Source organism: Clarias gariepinus, chromosome 17 (genome assembly GCF_024256425.1).
Source record: "Clarias gariepinus isolate MV-2021 ecotype Netherlands chromosome 17, CGAR_prim_01v2, whole genome shotgun sequence".
In the NCBI taxonomy this organism is placed as follows: domain Eukaryota; kingdom Metazoa; phylum Chordata; class Actinopteri; order Siluriformes; family Clariidae; genus Clarias; species Clarias gariepinus.
In genome coordinates this window covers 20035544-20050996 of record NC_071116.1, presented here as the reverse complement: position 1 = coordinate 20050996, position 15453 = coordinate 20035544, and the positions used below count along the sequence as shown (strand labels likewise).

Genomic DNA, 15453 nt, shown 5'->3' with positions numbered 1-15453 from the left:
TCATTTTACAGCAACGAGAGACAATAAACAAGACATTTATGCACCTTTTTGCAGTTCTCTGATGGCCACATGGATAGAGAACTGAATCGTGGGTCTGGGATCTTTTTATTTAAGAGTTTCTTTTGTCTGTAGGGGTGAGACAATTACAGTATATCAACATAATATATTGAGTAACCTGTGAAAACATTATAACACTATAATATTATTAAGCCTTTATGGAAAGGCGAGATGGTTACTCACATTGTCAAAACAATCATGGACAGCAAGATCAAAAGAACACAGCAGGAAAGAAGAAGAATTGTCACAATAAACAAAGAATTACCTGGAAAAAAAACATAGAAAAAGAACAAGTACTTAAAATGAACTTTTACAGGCATATTCAAAAGTTAGTACTTCTTTTTTTTATTCTACGTGTTTATATATAAAAACATAATAAAATCATCTGATCGTAGTGGGTCTTAGGTATTAGGCAAAGACAACATTAGATGAACATCATCATATAACTTTTTTCAACATTCCATCATTTATTTACCAAGAATGAAGCAAAAAATATATAGAAAATATAATACAAAGGATCTTTGTCCTATTGCATGATCCAATTTCCACCAAGCTTTTTAAACAGATGGCCTCACATTTCACTCTAGAATACTCTGGTATACAGAGAATTTCATGGTTGAATTATTGACTGCAGTGTTCCCAGATCCTGTGGCTGCAAAATCTGTCCACCACCGTGCTTCTATAGAGGTGTTTCTGCTAAAGTGTAGTCCAAACAACTCTACTTTGGTTTCATCTATCCATGGGATATTGTTCCAGACGTCTTGTGGTTTGTTCAGATGCAGTTTTGCAAACCTCAGTTGTGTTTCCATGTTCTTTTTAGATAGAAGAGTCTTCCTCCTGGCAACCCCTCGAAACAAACCACATTTGTTCAGGCTTCTTCTAACATGTACTGACTTTAACATTTACTGTAACATGCTCAGTGCAGGGTCAGAGATGTAGCTCGTGTTTTGTTTGGTTTTTTTGTTTTTTGACCTTGCAGTGAATTTGCTGGGACGTTCATTTCTGGGAAGATTGGCAAATGTCTTGGATGCTTCCCACTTGGGAATAATCTTTCTTTCAACCCCAAGTTGTTTGGAAATGGTTTTATAACTCGTTCCAGATTGATGCAGTAACAATTACTTATCTAAGACCATTGTTTATGAATTTCCCTCTTGTTGTTGTGTTAACACACACCTGAGCGCTCCAGACCAGCAAACTGCTAAAACTTCTGCTTTTATACATAGAGCTCTATATACCTGCTGACAATCAGTTAATCGAGGGTTAATGATTAGCAGCACCCAGCTGCAACTTAGCCTCTTAAATCATGTGATTAGTACTTGTTATTGTCCACATTTTTTATCTTTTGGCTTACCTACAACTCTATGAATAGCACTTCATCCACAAAATGAAACACAATGTACACAAGTATGTAAGAGGTTCAGCAAAACAACAATACACTTAATACACTTGTACCAGTACAATGTACTTGGTACACTTTTACAAGGGGTAACGAATATTAGTTACATTGCAAAAAAAAAAAGTCTTTTGTTAATACTCACTGTTGGGATTTGTTAAGAATGTGATTGGCACGCTCTTGGAAGTTGCAGTAAGTGTATTGGCCATGATATAAACGCTGTACTCTGTTCCAGGCTGCAGGTTCCTCAAAATGACATGGTGCTCATTCGCTCTCACAGGGACATCTGTGCAAACAGAACACCAATGTCTATGCATTGTCACCAAACATATGCAGTATACAGTACCCACCCTTACTTACTTACTTTTGGGTTTGGACTCATTGTATGTTTTGTAGAACACCATGTAGTTCAGGACAAAGGCACAGCAGTGGGTCGGTAATAACGGCAACCAGTGAATCTCTGCATATGTATCGCTCACCCTTGTTACTTCGACTTTAGACACTTTATTTATGTCTACAACAGAATAAAAGACATACATTTTAATTAGAGTTTTGATAACAATAAGAAATAGTTTTTATTTGGTTTAATAAGACTTTATATAGATTGAACTACTATTATGCAAAACAGTTGGCTGATATTTTCTGCATTATTTTTCAGTTGTTTTAACAGCTGCATAAGGTCCCTAGCCTTTGCAAAGATTCAATAATTGTTCCTGTGGCTAAGAACAAAACTCCAAAGAATTTCAATGACCTCAGGGAAGAGGCACTTACCTCACTTAACTTTTGAAAGAATGCACTTTTGGGTAATGTACAATACAGGATAAATTAGACCCACTACTGTTTGCGTATTGGTTAATATGACGCAACAGGAATGCTCGTAAATATGATTCTTGAACATCTTGGGAAGGCCACTCCCTCGTCTGTCTACTTTTTATCGATTTCTCCTCTGCTTAGAACTGCATCCACCCTCAAGTCTTAGCAGATAGGCTAAAGAGTATTCAAAATATTGATTGTGGTTCGATTTGCTAGCCGATGGATTTTTATAACAAGGTCACAGTGTGAGAGGGGAAATCCGAGCAATTGATGGTTAAGGGCTCAAAGTGGCAACTTTGTACAGTAGTGGTGAGGTTTAAACCTAGGACCTTCCAAAGCATAATCCAATGCCTTAATCACTGAGCTAGCCCTAGCCCTTAACCCTCTACGAGCCAAAGTAGTTTGTAGAAATAGTTAAGGGTAAAAGTTAAAATAACCTGATTTTAAAGTAGATTATTAAATCTGGCACATAACTGTTTATAATATCACTTTTACTCAACATTTTGATTTCCATATTATGGTGCAGGTTAAACTTCATGCAAGTACAGCAAAAGCTTCATTAATTCTGTCCAGCCCATTTTGTGTGATGCTATGACCAAATATATCAGAACAGATATACAGACATTCAAGTTTCTGAGAAAGGTAAAATATATTATAAAAAGAAATCTGAAAAAAAAATGTAAAGACAAAACTTTTCTTTTATTTATTTATATAAATGTATTCCAAAGCCATCATGACGGCTACCACATTATTAGATTCAAATAAGTTATTGTGTCCCTCCTCAGTAGTGACAACCATGAACATGCTGCTGTGGTCCGTAATTTTATTTTTTTGATTAACACAAATCTGTCTTTTTAAACAAAAAACAAACAAGATGTGTATTGATTTTAACCAAAAAACCTATACTCATAGTCAAGTACAGGTACAGATAGAGTCTGTCAATATGGAAAGAGTCTATGGAACAAAGTTCTTGGGTGTGTTAACAGATGCCAAAATCTGCTAGAAATCTCACTTCAAACACGTCCAGAATAAACTGTCTAAAAGTATTCTGGCCAAAGTAAAGTCTCTCCTAACACTGTATTGTTCACTGATTTTGCCATCATTAAATTACTGTGTTAAGAACACGCATAGAAGCTCACTACATACTTGAATTAAATAACATTTTCGGTTGATAAGGTTGTGATAAATAGACAAAGATGTCCGTGATAGAGACTGAAGATTTGAGCGAAATGTCACAACCAAGCACCAGCGAGAAAGGTAACAGGAATTATATATATATATATATATATATATATATATATACTGTATATATATAGGCAACTAGTTATCATATCTTCTTCTCCATACAACATGTTAATGTTCAGTAGTACACATATATGGTTCTAATGTATTCGCATTGTACTAAAATGCATTCTTTTTTAATTGCCATATACAGTATCCCAAATCACTATGGCCGTTAAAAAATACAACATGATACTGTAACTTCTAAAGAAGACTTTTTAAACCCTAGTATCTATACTTCTACTCAAGTAATGAATGTGAATAGTTTTGACACCACTGTACCAATTCACTATTTGTTAAAATTCTTTGACCTTGTGGAATACAGAACTGCATTAACTACGTACATCTATAGAACTAGGAATGATATGTTACCTGAAAAGAGACAGAAAATGTTTTTGGAGAGAGAAGAAAGTTATAATTTAAGAGGCAAGTTAAATTTGAAAATGCATACAGTGGAACCTTGGAGTACGAGCATACTTCATTCCGGGAGTGGGCTCATATTTCAAAACATTAATTTTGTGTGTGTGAGAATCTAAAGTAAGCTCCCCTCTCTCCCTTCTTGTCGTACACAGTTACCTTTCTTCCACTCTTTCCACACACGCGTGCACACAACGAAAACACTGTTTTCTCTGAAAAATAAACAAGAAATATCTCTAATGACACTCGATTGAGCGACACACTAATGGAATTACTGCTGTAAAGTAAAAATAAAACAAATGAACCTGCACTTTACCTTTGAAAAGAATCACAACAGAGCATGCGTGATACATGATACTCGGTGCTCGTAAACCAAGACTTGTTCATTTTCCAAGTCAAAATTTATTAAAAATCTTTGCTCGTCTTGCGGAACACTCGCAAACCATGTTACTCTCAATCATGGTTTCACTGTAGTATCAAAGCATTATAGTATAGTTTACTTTTTTTTTTTAATAAAAGCTTTTGTATACAGTGAATAAATACAAGTTAGAATAAATAGCAAAGTTGGAGTGTAAATGTATGGATAAGGGTATGTGGGGGTGTACAGTATTTATGTATATATGCATACAGTATATGTTTGTAAAATTGTTAAGTAGTTTTTTACTTCACTTATTTAGTGAAGTAGTTTTTTAGTTCACTTATTTAAGTAGTGAAGTAAGGGGTAGGATTAAATAAGTGTATAGTTTTTTCTACTCCTTTTAAAACATATTCATTTTACTTGTTTATTTTATTTTTGTTTTTTTTTTGTTTCATGTTCGAAATAAAGTATTAAAAAAAAACTAATGGCTGTTTAAAGAAAACTAGGGCCGTTTTCTCTGGGGTAATGGACAATTAGACTTTGGAACTGTTGCAGCAATATTTGGGCACTGTGATCAACAACAGATTGTGTTTTAAGCCCCAAGTTGATGTTGTGCGAAGAAAGCACTTCAGCGTTTGTACTTTTTTCATAAGATTCTGAGTTTTAATGTTGATACTACTTTTATACAAATGTTTTATTCTTGTTTTTACTTTTTCTTTTATCTGCCAGCATGTAGTATTTTCTGTCAAACAGAAGATTCAGTTGCAGGGTATTGTGTGGGTGTGTGCCACGATTGAGGATACTGTACATCCTTTAATGACTTTCAGGATCTATATAAGGTCAAGTCCTTGAAGGCCAGAACGGATTGATTGATATTGGTGGATCTGAGCCACCATGGTGCCATGTCATCAGTTTGTTTAATGACAAGTTGTAATTATTAAGAATTGTGTGAATTATTTATGCCTCTGCTGGTTTGATGTTGTATATTGCAGCTGGCTATGAACGATATTCCCCCTCTGGGTATCCCTTTCACCATGAACCTCCACTCCTGGTTCCTCAAGGGTTCTCTAGAGCTATAAGAGTCTCTTAAGGGTGCTAGATTGAATCGTTTTTTGTCTAGTGTTCAAGTAGATATATTTCAGATAATAATAATAATAATAATGATAATAATAATAATAATAAGATGATAATACATGAGATAATAATAATATTATCGAAATCTGAGCTGTTCTGTTAGTACTCACTTCCTTCTTGGTTGCAATTATGAAGAGTAATCTCATTTCCAGGACCATCTTTATAGAGTGGGGTCAGTGATATGGTGTAGAGAGCAAAAGGCTCACCTGTCAATTAAAGAATATAAGAACGTTAAATGGATTTTATTTAAAAAAAAAAAATAATAATAAATAAATAAATAAATATATATATATATATATATATATATATATATATATATATATATATATAAACACTGGCAGAATTTGATATTTGTACCTACCCTTCAAAGTGAAATTAGTTTCTAGGGTTTGCTGCCACATGTGGTTTTTGGAAGTACTGTTCCAGACAATTATATATCCACTGACAGGAAGACTGGGCTTGTTCCAGGTTATTTGGATCCGTCCATGCTGGACAACCACGTTGACATTCCCAACTGGAGGTAAATTTACCTCTGATCAAAGGAAAACAAAAATAAATGCATTAATAAATTGATCTTATTGTAATTTCTTTAAAATTTCACTAATAGCGCAGTGCTGTTAAATTCTCTCTGACTGGCCAGATTTTTTTAAACACTAACTCTGTTGGGGATGTGGGAAATAATTCAAATCACACGTTTGATAATACATATGGACAGTTTGACAGTAAAAATGAGAACTACATTTTTGCAGTTTTGAGATTATTGTTTTTTTAGATGGAACACAGTGAAGCCTTAGATTGCAAGTAGCTTGGTCTGTGAGCGGTATGTAATAATAAAATCTTGCAATCAATTTTGACATGTTAAACGAGCGATGTCTTGATATACGAGTACTGTAGAACGTATACGCTTTGTCTGCCCAGCCTCACGTGATCACAACTAAGCCAATGGTTCTTCTCTTACTCGCGCTATAGAATTGTGGGTAATCATCTCCCATGCTCGTCTTCAGTGTGTGTGCGTCACTCGTATAGTCAAAAACATTTTAAAGGCTGCAGCAGTGCGGGAGATGAATGTGGTCCTGGAGTGTGTGTGTGCGCGTGCGTGCGTGCGTGTGTGAAAATCGTCCTACACAATAGAAATATTTTGTGAAACAAATCATCAAAGTTTTCCATAATTTCTTTTGGGAAAAATTTGCTTTGATATACAAGTGTTTTGAAATACAGTATAAGCACACTTCCTCGCAATCCAAGGTTTAACTGTTTGCAAACTGTTTTGCAATATTTTATGTATCTTTTCTTTGAGACAATATGTTTAAAACACAAATGCTAAATTATTTTGTCAAAAAATGTTTTATATAGGAGTACATTTTGTGTGATTTTTCAAAAAGCTATACGTGTACCTTGCACCAAATGGACACAATGGATAAATCAGGCTGCCATTGTGTTTGTGGCTATTTAAGTATTCAGTTTGGTTTTATACTTGAAAGTAGTGGAAGCAAATTAGATCAATGGAAAACGAAAATATGTAAATAGAAGTTTTCAGAATAAATGTGTCGTTATAAACAACCTTGTTTGCCAGAGAAAAATATTTTTTTGCTGTTTTTCTGTCTAACTGTTGATACTGGGTGGTTTTCCTCAGGAAGTGTGTTGCTAAATTGCCAGTGTATAAGAGTTATGAAACACCTTGAGATGTGCTGTAATAGTTTAATACCCAATGTCAAAAAGTATCAAATCACCCCATCACTGACATGACATGTTTTATTCATTGTACTCTCTCACCTCTGGCCATAGCAGGTACCTCAATGGAAGCTTCCTTGAGACTCGTCCCATTGAGGACCATAGCCACGGTTATTCTGTGTGAATGTTCATCTAAAGTAATAAACGTATGATCTTGGAAGGGCCCAAAGCACTCTGGAATTCTTTGAGAGTCGTTAAAAATACAATATTTGTCAAAAGCTTTACATGATGGCGGGACTCCCTAAAAAAACAGAAAAGATCAGATGAATTTTTAAAAGATGATAACAACAGCTTGAGACTCCTTAAACGCTGTCGTACCTTCCACATAAGGTGCACTGTTCTGGTTCCCCTATCACTTAATATACTTTTGGATCTCCAGAACTGTAAGCCACTCACTGTCAAAGAAAGAAAATGGTTTTAATAAAATCAAAATGAAATTAAATTTAAATGATGTGTGTGAAATAAAACATGAAACTCGTAACCATACCATTGAGATAGCTGGTTGTAGTGACGTGAGGGCTCCAGGTGCTCCAGACTGAGCCTTGAAACCTACTGCGCATGGACACTGAGTAGTTGGTACAAGGTTTCACCTCAGTTATTTCCAAAGCAGTTAAAAAGCAGTCTTCCGGATTTTTCACAACAGGCTAAAAGACAAAAAAGGAAAAGAAGACTCTCAGCCAAGAATGATTCCTGGATCGTATCCAGAAGGACAGACATCTGTCCAATTTCCGCTCTTTGTTTATCAGGATTTTACAAGGACATGTTAAAATGCTTTATGTTCTTTGTAGTAACAGATGTACATGGCACCAGGCGTTTGGCCAAACATGTCAAAAACTGTTGCTGTTAATAAACACTGCCGTCAGCGTGCTTATCGATGCACAGCAGACTGACCAAGCAACACATCTACGAAAATCTAAAACTTTACACTGACATTTTTCACATTTAATACATGCTGTTTTTTTTGTTTTGTTTTGTTTTTACACAAAAAAATTTTTTCATTACATTTTATCAGCCCAAAACAAGGTCACGGTTTTAGAATGGCCTGCATTAAGCAAAGCAAACAACTAAGGAGATTTGAAATTACTGGAATTGCATTAAGACGCATTGTTAAAAATTGTTAAATATGCTTGAACCATCAACTTTAATAAATAAATCAGACCTCTGATTAGTAGTAAGAGCATTTCCACATACAACGTAATGTAGAACTCATAGGACTGGGACTAAACAGCTGTGTGGCCATAAGAAAACCACTTTTTAGTGAGACTAATCGAAAAAGGTTTCAGCTTGAATGCATTATGATGTGAAGTTGCTTCGATTGGTCAGGTCTCGACTCGCAATTGTCGTTATGTCGCAATAAAATGAAGTCAGCTTGTACTGACCGGGATATTATATCAGTGTATCATATATTTTTCTTTTCTCCCTGATGAGACACAGGCATTTTCCAGAACTCAAATTGTGAAATGACTGGTCCTAGGAACATGTGGAATCATTCATACACACCGCGGTCAAAGCTAAAGGCAGTCGAACAAATTTGTTCAGAATGTGCACAGCTGCTTTGGCAAGGCTAAGTACAGTAGATCTTGTTAGGTCACTCCTAGAATGTTAACTTTTTGTTAAGAGTACTTTCAACTTGTACAATAAATCACAATGAAAAACATAATATCTGGGTAAAATCTAAAAATGCATTACAGCTTATTTACACGGCCTTTAATCTTTCAAAAGTTCATGCAAAAAACTCACCTTAGTTTTTGAACCTTTTTCATGTAACTGTATTTCACACTCGACACTGCCCACGTTAGACCACTCAATCTTCCACGACACTCTGAGACCGCTCGGCAACGGCTTAGCAATAATATCTGTTGGTGAATCCATTTGAACTAGAACACATGTGTGGCATGATCAGGCCAAGTTAAGAAATTTACAGAGAAACTAACTTATAGTCACGAGTTAACAAGAGACACAAAATGACAACATGACATACTGCAATACTTTGTGGTAGTTAGTTGAGGTAGTGCAAGTAAATTGTTTATGAAATAATAGATGAAAAAATAGTTCTTGTCATATAATTCTTGAGTAATTGCATCTAAAAAACAGATTAAAAAAATAATCATACAGTATATTAGCCACATACACCAATCAGCCATAACATTATGACCCCCATGTAATATTGACTAAGCCCCGCTTTTGCCACTAAAACAGTGATGCACTGTGTTCCGACACCTTTCAATAAGAACCTGCATTATTTATTTTCAGCTATCAGGTGCCACTGTAATGAAATATTGTAACTGTAGCTACTCAGACAAGAGCCAAATTGTGGCTAGATGCCATTGTTGGTTATACAGCTATGGTTCTTCCACAAATATTATAATGATGCCTAGTCATGTGATGAAATACATCTTTTAAAAACATTAAATGAACAATTTGAATATTAAAAAGAAGGATTTGTTATGTTATACACATAGTTTTAACAAAATTAATATATTTATATTGATACAAATATTATATTCAAATAATTATAAATTAATTATGACTCTTGGAGGTTAAATACTGTATAAGATGACTACATGTTTGAAACACATCCCCCCAAATTATAACAAACTTTTGAACCAAAAATAATAAATAAAAGATTGAAACTGTCGTTTATCTATTAATGGAAAATAACCTCTTTTGGCAATCAAATATCTTGACTTGAAAAAGTATACATTTAATGTCTTTAGCCTGGGTACAGTATATGCAAATTTTTGCCGTCAAAAATTGTTAATGTGTTTCATGGTGGACTAAAAAAAACTGATTAGGGCTTAATCTGGCCCAGTTTATAATCCACCAGAAAAGAAAAAATATATACTAATAAACTTGTATTGGTCATTTCACTTACTCACCAATATCCCAACCCTCACTATAGGAAACTTCGTTAGATAGAGCTGAATTTCCATAGGCATCCTCTGCACTCACACTTATCTTTAGTGTGTCATGCATCAACACAATGACATCATCTGGGAAGGAACAATTTTTTTCTGATGATTCACAGATATGTTCTTCATTCTGCCTGCAGAAATCACACACACACACATTATAAAAAAAATTAAACTACATTATGACAGTCAGAAAAAGCTGGACAGTGACTTACTTTAGATGGACTCTGTACTTGATATCTGTAGTATATTGATCATGATCCCATGTACACTTTATTCTGGGCCAGGAGGAACTGTATTTTAAATCTTTAGATTTCATCTTTCCAATACATACGACATTTTTAGGACTGCTGATAAGACCTGAAATAGACATCATATATGGATCATATATTGACCTTCGGTCATGTGCAAAGGTCTGCAAGATGCAGAGGAAGAGCCCTCCGCATTATTAAGGACTCCACCCACCCTGCACATGCTCTATTTCAACCCCTTACCTTGGGCAGAAGGCTGAGGAGCCTTCAGTGCAAGACCACCAGGCTCAAAAAAAGCTTTTACTCTGAAGCAATTAGACTGCTGAACTCTAGCCATGCTCTGTAGGTCCTCTCTTATTAAACACAATCAAACGATTAGTGTAATATATAACTCTATGGTGCAATACCCTAGAAGAACCCTATAAGTCGAATATACAATGTGTGCAATACAGCCTCTGAAAATGTGCAATACACTATGTATAGTTTATGTCTAATTTCCTGCATAATATATCTCTGACTGCTCTTATTTATATTCATGTATATACATATTTACACCCTCATATTTATACTACTATGCTATCTCTGTGGCTTAAACGGGACCTGGGTCCTAATTTCGTATCAGAACATGGAAGTGTGCTGGTATGACAATAAAGCTCCTTGAATCCTTGAAGGTCATGGGTGCACACACAGAAATCCCATAATGCTAAGACAGTTTTAAATAGAAATTAACAGTTTCTAATTATTTCATCCATATGTTTGTCTTTAACGCCTTTCCTGTGTAGCATCGCAGGGAGGCTGACGCCTATCCCAGGGAACTTAGGGTTAGGGGACACTCTGGATACAGTGCTTACTTATTACAGGAACAATCCAAACAGAATCCTACAATTTGGAAGCATCAATCAACCTATGGTCTTGGCACTGTAGGAACAATCAAGAGTACCCAGAAACAACTCACTAAGCCCAGGGGGTAAACTATGCAAACTACACACTCACAAACAGTAGGCATGAAGGTGTTAGACAACAGTGTTAACCACTAAGCCACATGATGCCATACATTTAACCTATTTATACATTTATTTGTGTCCCTTTTTCTATGAAGAGATAAAGTCATGAAACCTCTCATCTATTTTGGTCTTATTAAGAGTCCGAAATATTCTGCTGGGATTGAGGGGAGTCTTATAATACTGGACCGCGCTCTGAGGAACATTGGTAAATTGGAACCATATCTCAAAAGGTTAAATTTTACGAGTAAGGACAAACCAAAGAATGCATTTACAGTGTAAACACAAACCGTGGGAAGAAAGAAGTTAAAATGTTTTACATTCATTTTGTTAGGGTTTTCAGTTTTACATTCATGACTGCTGCTTATCATTGTATAAGTTTTAAACCTTATACACTTTTAGGTAAAAAGCACATGTTGTTATATATTTCCATGTTATTGCTGTGGTACCCTTGAAGTACCATCTTTTAAATATTTGGATCTTAAGGACTATTCTTGTGCATTAAATCAGTTTTCAGAGTGACACTACAGTCATAAGACCACAATGTCCTAATATGACTGACACCACTAAATGCCGGATCTGAATCTGAATCCGGACCGAGTGACAGTTCTGTCCAGACCCTAATGCTTTATAATAAATGAGCATAATTAATATAATAGAATGTATCACTTAACATGTGATAGTTTTTGTGTATAGACAGAGTGTGTGTGGAAAAAACTGAAAGGGAAGTATGACAGGGTGGCTTACATCAAGGAAAGTAAAGTACCTGTAGACTATGAAAACTGAACCTTCAAAGATGAACGGACAAATCAATTTGTGTTTACTTAAAAACCGTGGCGATAATGTAAAATGTCACTATGAAAAGAAAGGGAAAAAAAGTGTCCTTTTAGGCAAAACATATCCACAACAACCTAAAGAGAGGGCATGTCAAATGCCCGAACTGAGAGCCCTTACACATTCATTTACAGCCCAGCAGCATCCAAATGAAGATTCTCTAAAGTTTTAATAAAGATTGTTGTTTGTCGTCCATTCAAATACAAGGAAATATACAAGAACATCAAAATTCACATTGTTCACATGTTAAACATAGTTCTTAAAAACGTGCCAATAAATATTATTAAAATATCAAGTTTTAAAACATTTTCTTTTATACACTTGAAAAAAACTGCTTATATAGAGGTCTGAATCTTTACACAAACACGAAATGTGTACCTCTCTTGGAAGAAAATTTTATGATGGGAAATGAGGACATTACATTTTCTCCCAACTACTCTATCTGGATATTCTTACAAGGTTATACGGGATATATATAAGGGATCTTACTGTTTCGCCAACCTTCTTCTGGTTTGAAGACATTAACATTATAAAATTTGAATAGTTACCAGGTGCTAATAAAGAGAAACTGAACACATTGACGAATAAAAACAACATCAGCTTTCAGGTCTCAGGAGGTTAAAACGCCCACTGAGTGAAAAAAAAACAAAACCAAAAAAACAAAACACAGAAGCTGTATATCACTCTAGTATGGAGAGAAAAGACCTTCACACTCTTTATTATTATTATCATCTTTTTATTTCTTTTACAACACAATATACTGTTGTTCCTTTTGTCCTCTTATCTATCCCCCTCCCACACACACACACAATTATCTGCACTATAATAAATGATTAAAGGTCGAGTGTAATTAGCTTGTATACTGTGAGTGTACACTGTATGATGCCTGAAAGTGCACTTAATGGAGCAGAGAGGCTGTTAACAGGCTGTGACATGCTCATCCACTTCCTTAGAATGAGCTGGTGGGACTTGGAGAACTTAGAGATTACATTTCCACCAACACGGATCAGTTTAGAATTTAGTTATTAAACATGAATTGGAAAGGAAAATATATATATATATATATATATATATATATATATATATATATAGGGGAGACCGGGTATGGTTGTAACATGGGGAGAGTTTTAACACCCCCAATTCCACCAATCAGGGATAGGATAAGAGCCATATCATCATTTCAGCGTTTACCCACTTCCTCCCTAAACCCACATGGTGGATATCAAAGCTGGGAACAAATACATGCAGATTCTATTATTAAAAAACAGATTTTGAGGTAAGAAAGTACTTTTTTTGACCAAGACTATATTTTGTTTAGTATTTATACTATTGCAGATAAAATCATATAACTTATATTTGATTAAATTGTAGTTTCTTAGGTAAAATGTGATTCATTCATCCCTTGCTAATTTCAAACCACTCTCCTACTACAGCTAGCTAAACAATGGCTAAGAGGAGTGGGGTGGGTTTTAACATGTCTTTAAAAAGTGTTACAACCATCCCCTTACATACAACAAGGACAGTTTCCAGATTTTAATAATTTTAAAGAATGCCTAGACAATGGAAAAGAACGACTGAAAGAGGTGTGCCTGCCAGTGTTTTAAAAACAGCATCTGATGAAGTCACAAAGAAGGGCAAGTCAGTCAGGTCAGTTGCGAAGGCACATGGGATCTGCCATGTAACATTGAGCAGATACTGCAAATCACTTCAAAAGCTGAGAGACCTGGGGTCCAGTGATCTTCCAAGTGTAGGTTACCGCAGTAGCAACAAAGTTCTCTCTGAGGTGCAGGAGAAGGTGCTGGCTGGCTATTTGACTCAGGCAGCAGACCTGTATTATGGACTGACTCCACGTGAGGTAAGCATATGACAGGTTAGCCATTGGAGGCCAGAGTAGAACTGAATACTAGCGTAAGTGTCAGACAATTGGAAACATTTTTTGTACTCAGGTTTTCTATTCCAAAATCTGTCAGGTCAAAAAGTTTGCAGATCAACTGGCAGTAGTATATAACATAAAACATCCTCAATCATGGGATAAGAATCAGATGGCAGGGAGGATCTTCACTTCACTTCAGTCATATCTTCTGGTTTTAGTGAGGACTCTCGCTGCTGCATTCTGGACTAGCTGAAGCTTATTAATGCACCTAGTTGAACAACCAGACATTAAGGCATAGCAATAGTCAAACCTAGAGGTGATAAAAGCATGAACTAGTTTTTCTGCATCGTTTAGCGACAATAAATTTCTCATCCTGGCAATATTTCTGAGGTGAAAGAATGCTATCCTGGTAATATTATCTACATGAGCTTCAAATGAAAGGCTGGAATCAATAATCACACCAAGGTACACAGCACCTGAGTCAAACTTAAAGTGGATTTGAGTTATGGTCAGTCACAGAGAGAAAGACATTGTTCTGTGGTCTTGTTCTTTTATTTCAATAAAACCTCTTTTTGAAGCATACAGCATGGTGTGGTCAATGTTTTTGCTTCTTTTTTCTAACTGTTACAACCCACCCCAGCATGTGTTACAACCTACCCCGGTGGTGGGGTAGGTTGTAACAAAGGAACACCATGTATTTGTCATGAACTCACAAGGTCTGTGATATTCTTGCAGAGATTTGATTTAGTGCCGTTTGTAGCAAACAAATGTGGGTATTTTGTATAAAAGTTTAAAAACTTTAGCTCAAAAATTTTGTGAGTTATAGGTGGTAAAGCAAAAAGTGTTACAACCATCCCCGGTCTCCCCTATATAAAATGCACTACATTTGACTCACCTTTACCCAGCACCTGAAAAACTGATGTCATGAGAACCAAAGCAATTCTCATGGTTACTAATCCAAATCTGATCCTAAAAAAAAACGAGAATACGAGCTGGTCTTGCTGTTGTCCCGGATCAGCTTCGTGTAGCTGTAGATGCCAGAGAAAATCCCCGACATGTCATTCTGGTGGATCTCTAATTAATCAGACTTGGATCGAGACTGGAGTGCCGAAGCTCGCGCACTCACCCGCTCGCGCTTTCTCTCTCTCTCGCGCGCGCTCTCTCTCTCTCTCTCGCGCGCGCGCGCTCTCTCTCTCTCTCTCTCTCTCTTTCACTTACTCAGCGTCTAGTATTTAGAGCCAGTGCGCCTCAGTGACTGCTCAAGAAAACCAAAAAAAAAAAAAAAAATCCTGTTCTCATCGTGTTCATTCTGGTGCTCTAATCACACACTCTTTCATGTGAAATACAATCGGAAACGCTCTCTTAACACGCGTTGCGACACGAACCCAACAGGAGGAA

The 15453-nt window shown here is 35.9% G+C and overlaps 1 protein-coding gene across 1 annotated transcript in view; it reads right to left on the bottom strand.

Moving 5' to 3' along the window:
* LOC128505723 (granulocyte colony-stimulating factor receptor-like) overlaps positions 1-15453 on the bottom strand; it is an 18358-nt gene extending 2905 nt beyond the window's left edge. The window contains exons 1-13 of the mRNA XM_053476287.1: positions 14951-15453; positions 10312-10456; positions 10064-10230; positions 8925-9061; positions 7672-7828; positions 7503-7579; positions 7227-7425; positions 5815-5985; positions 5564-5659; positions 1815-1964; positions 1596-1736; positions 241-322; positions 45-126 (exon numbers count right to left, since the gene is read on the bottom strand). Of these exons, the coding sequence (XP_053332262.1) occupies positions 45-126; positions 241-322; positions 1596-1736; positions 1815-1964; positions 5564-5659; positions 5815-5985; positions 7227-7425; positions 7503-7579; positions 7672-7828; positions 8925-9061; positions 10064-10230; positions 10312-10456; positions 14951-15002 (1656 nt within the window). The 5' untranslated portion in view covers positions 15003-15453. The remainder of the gene's footprint in view (positions 1-44; positions 127-240; positions 323-1595; positions 1737-1814; positions 1965-5563; positions 5660-5814; positions 5986-7226; positions 7426-7502; positions 7580-7671; positions 7829-8924; positions 9062-10063; positions 10231-10311; positions 10457-14950) is intronic.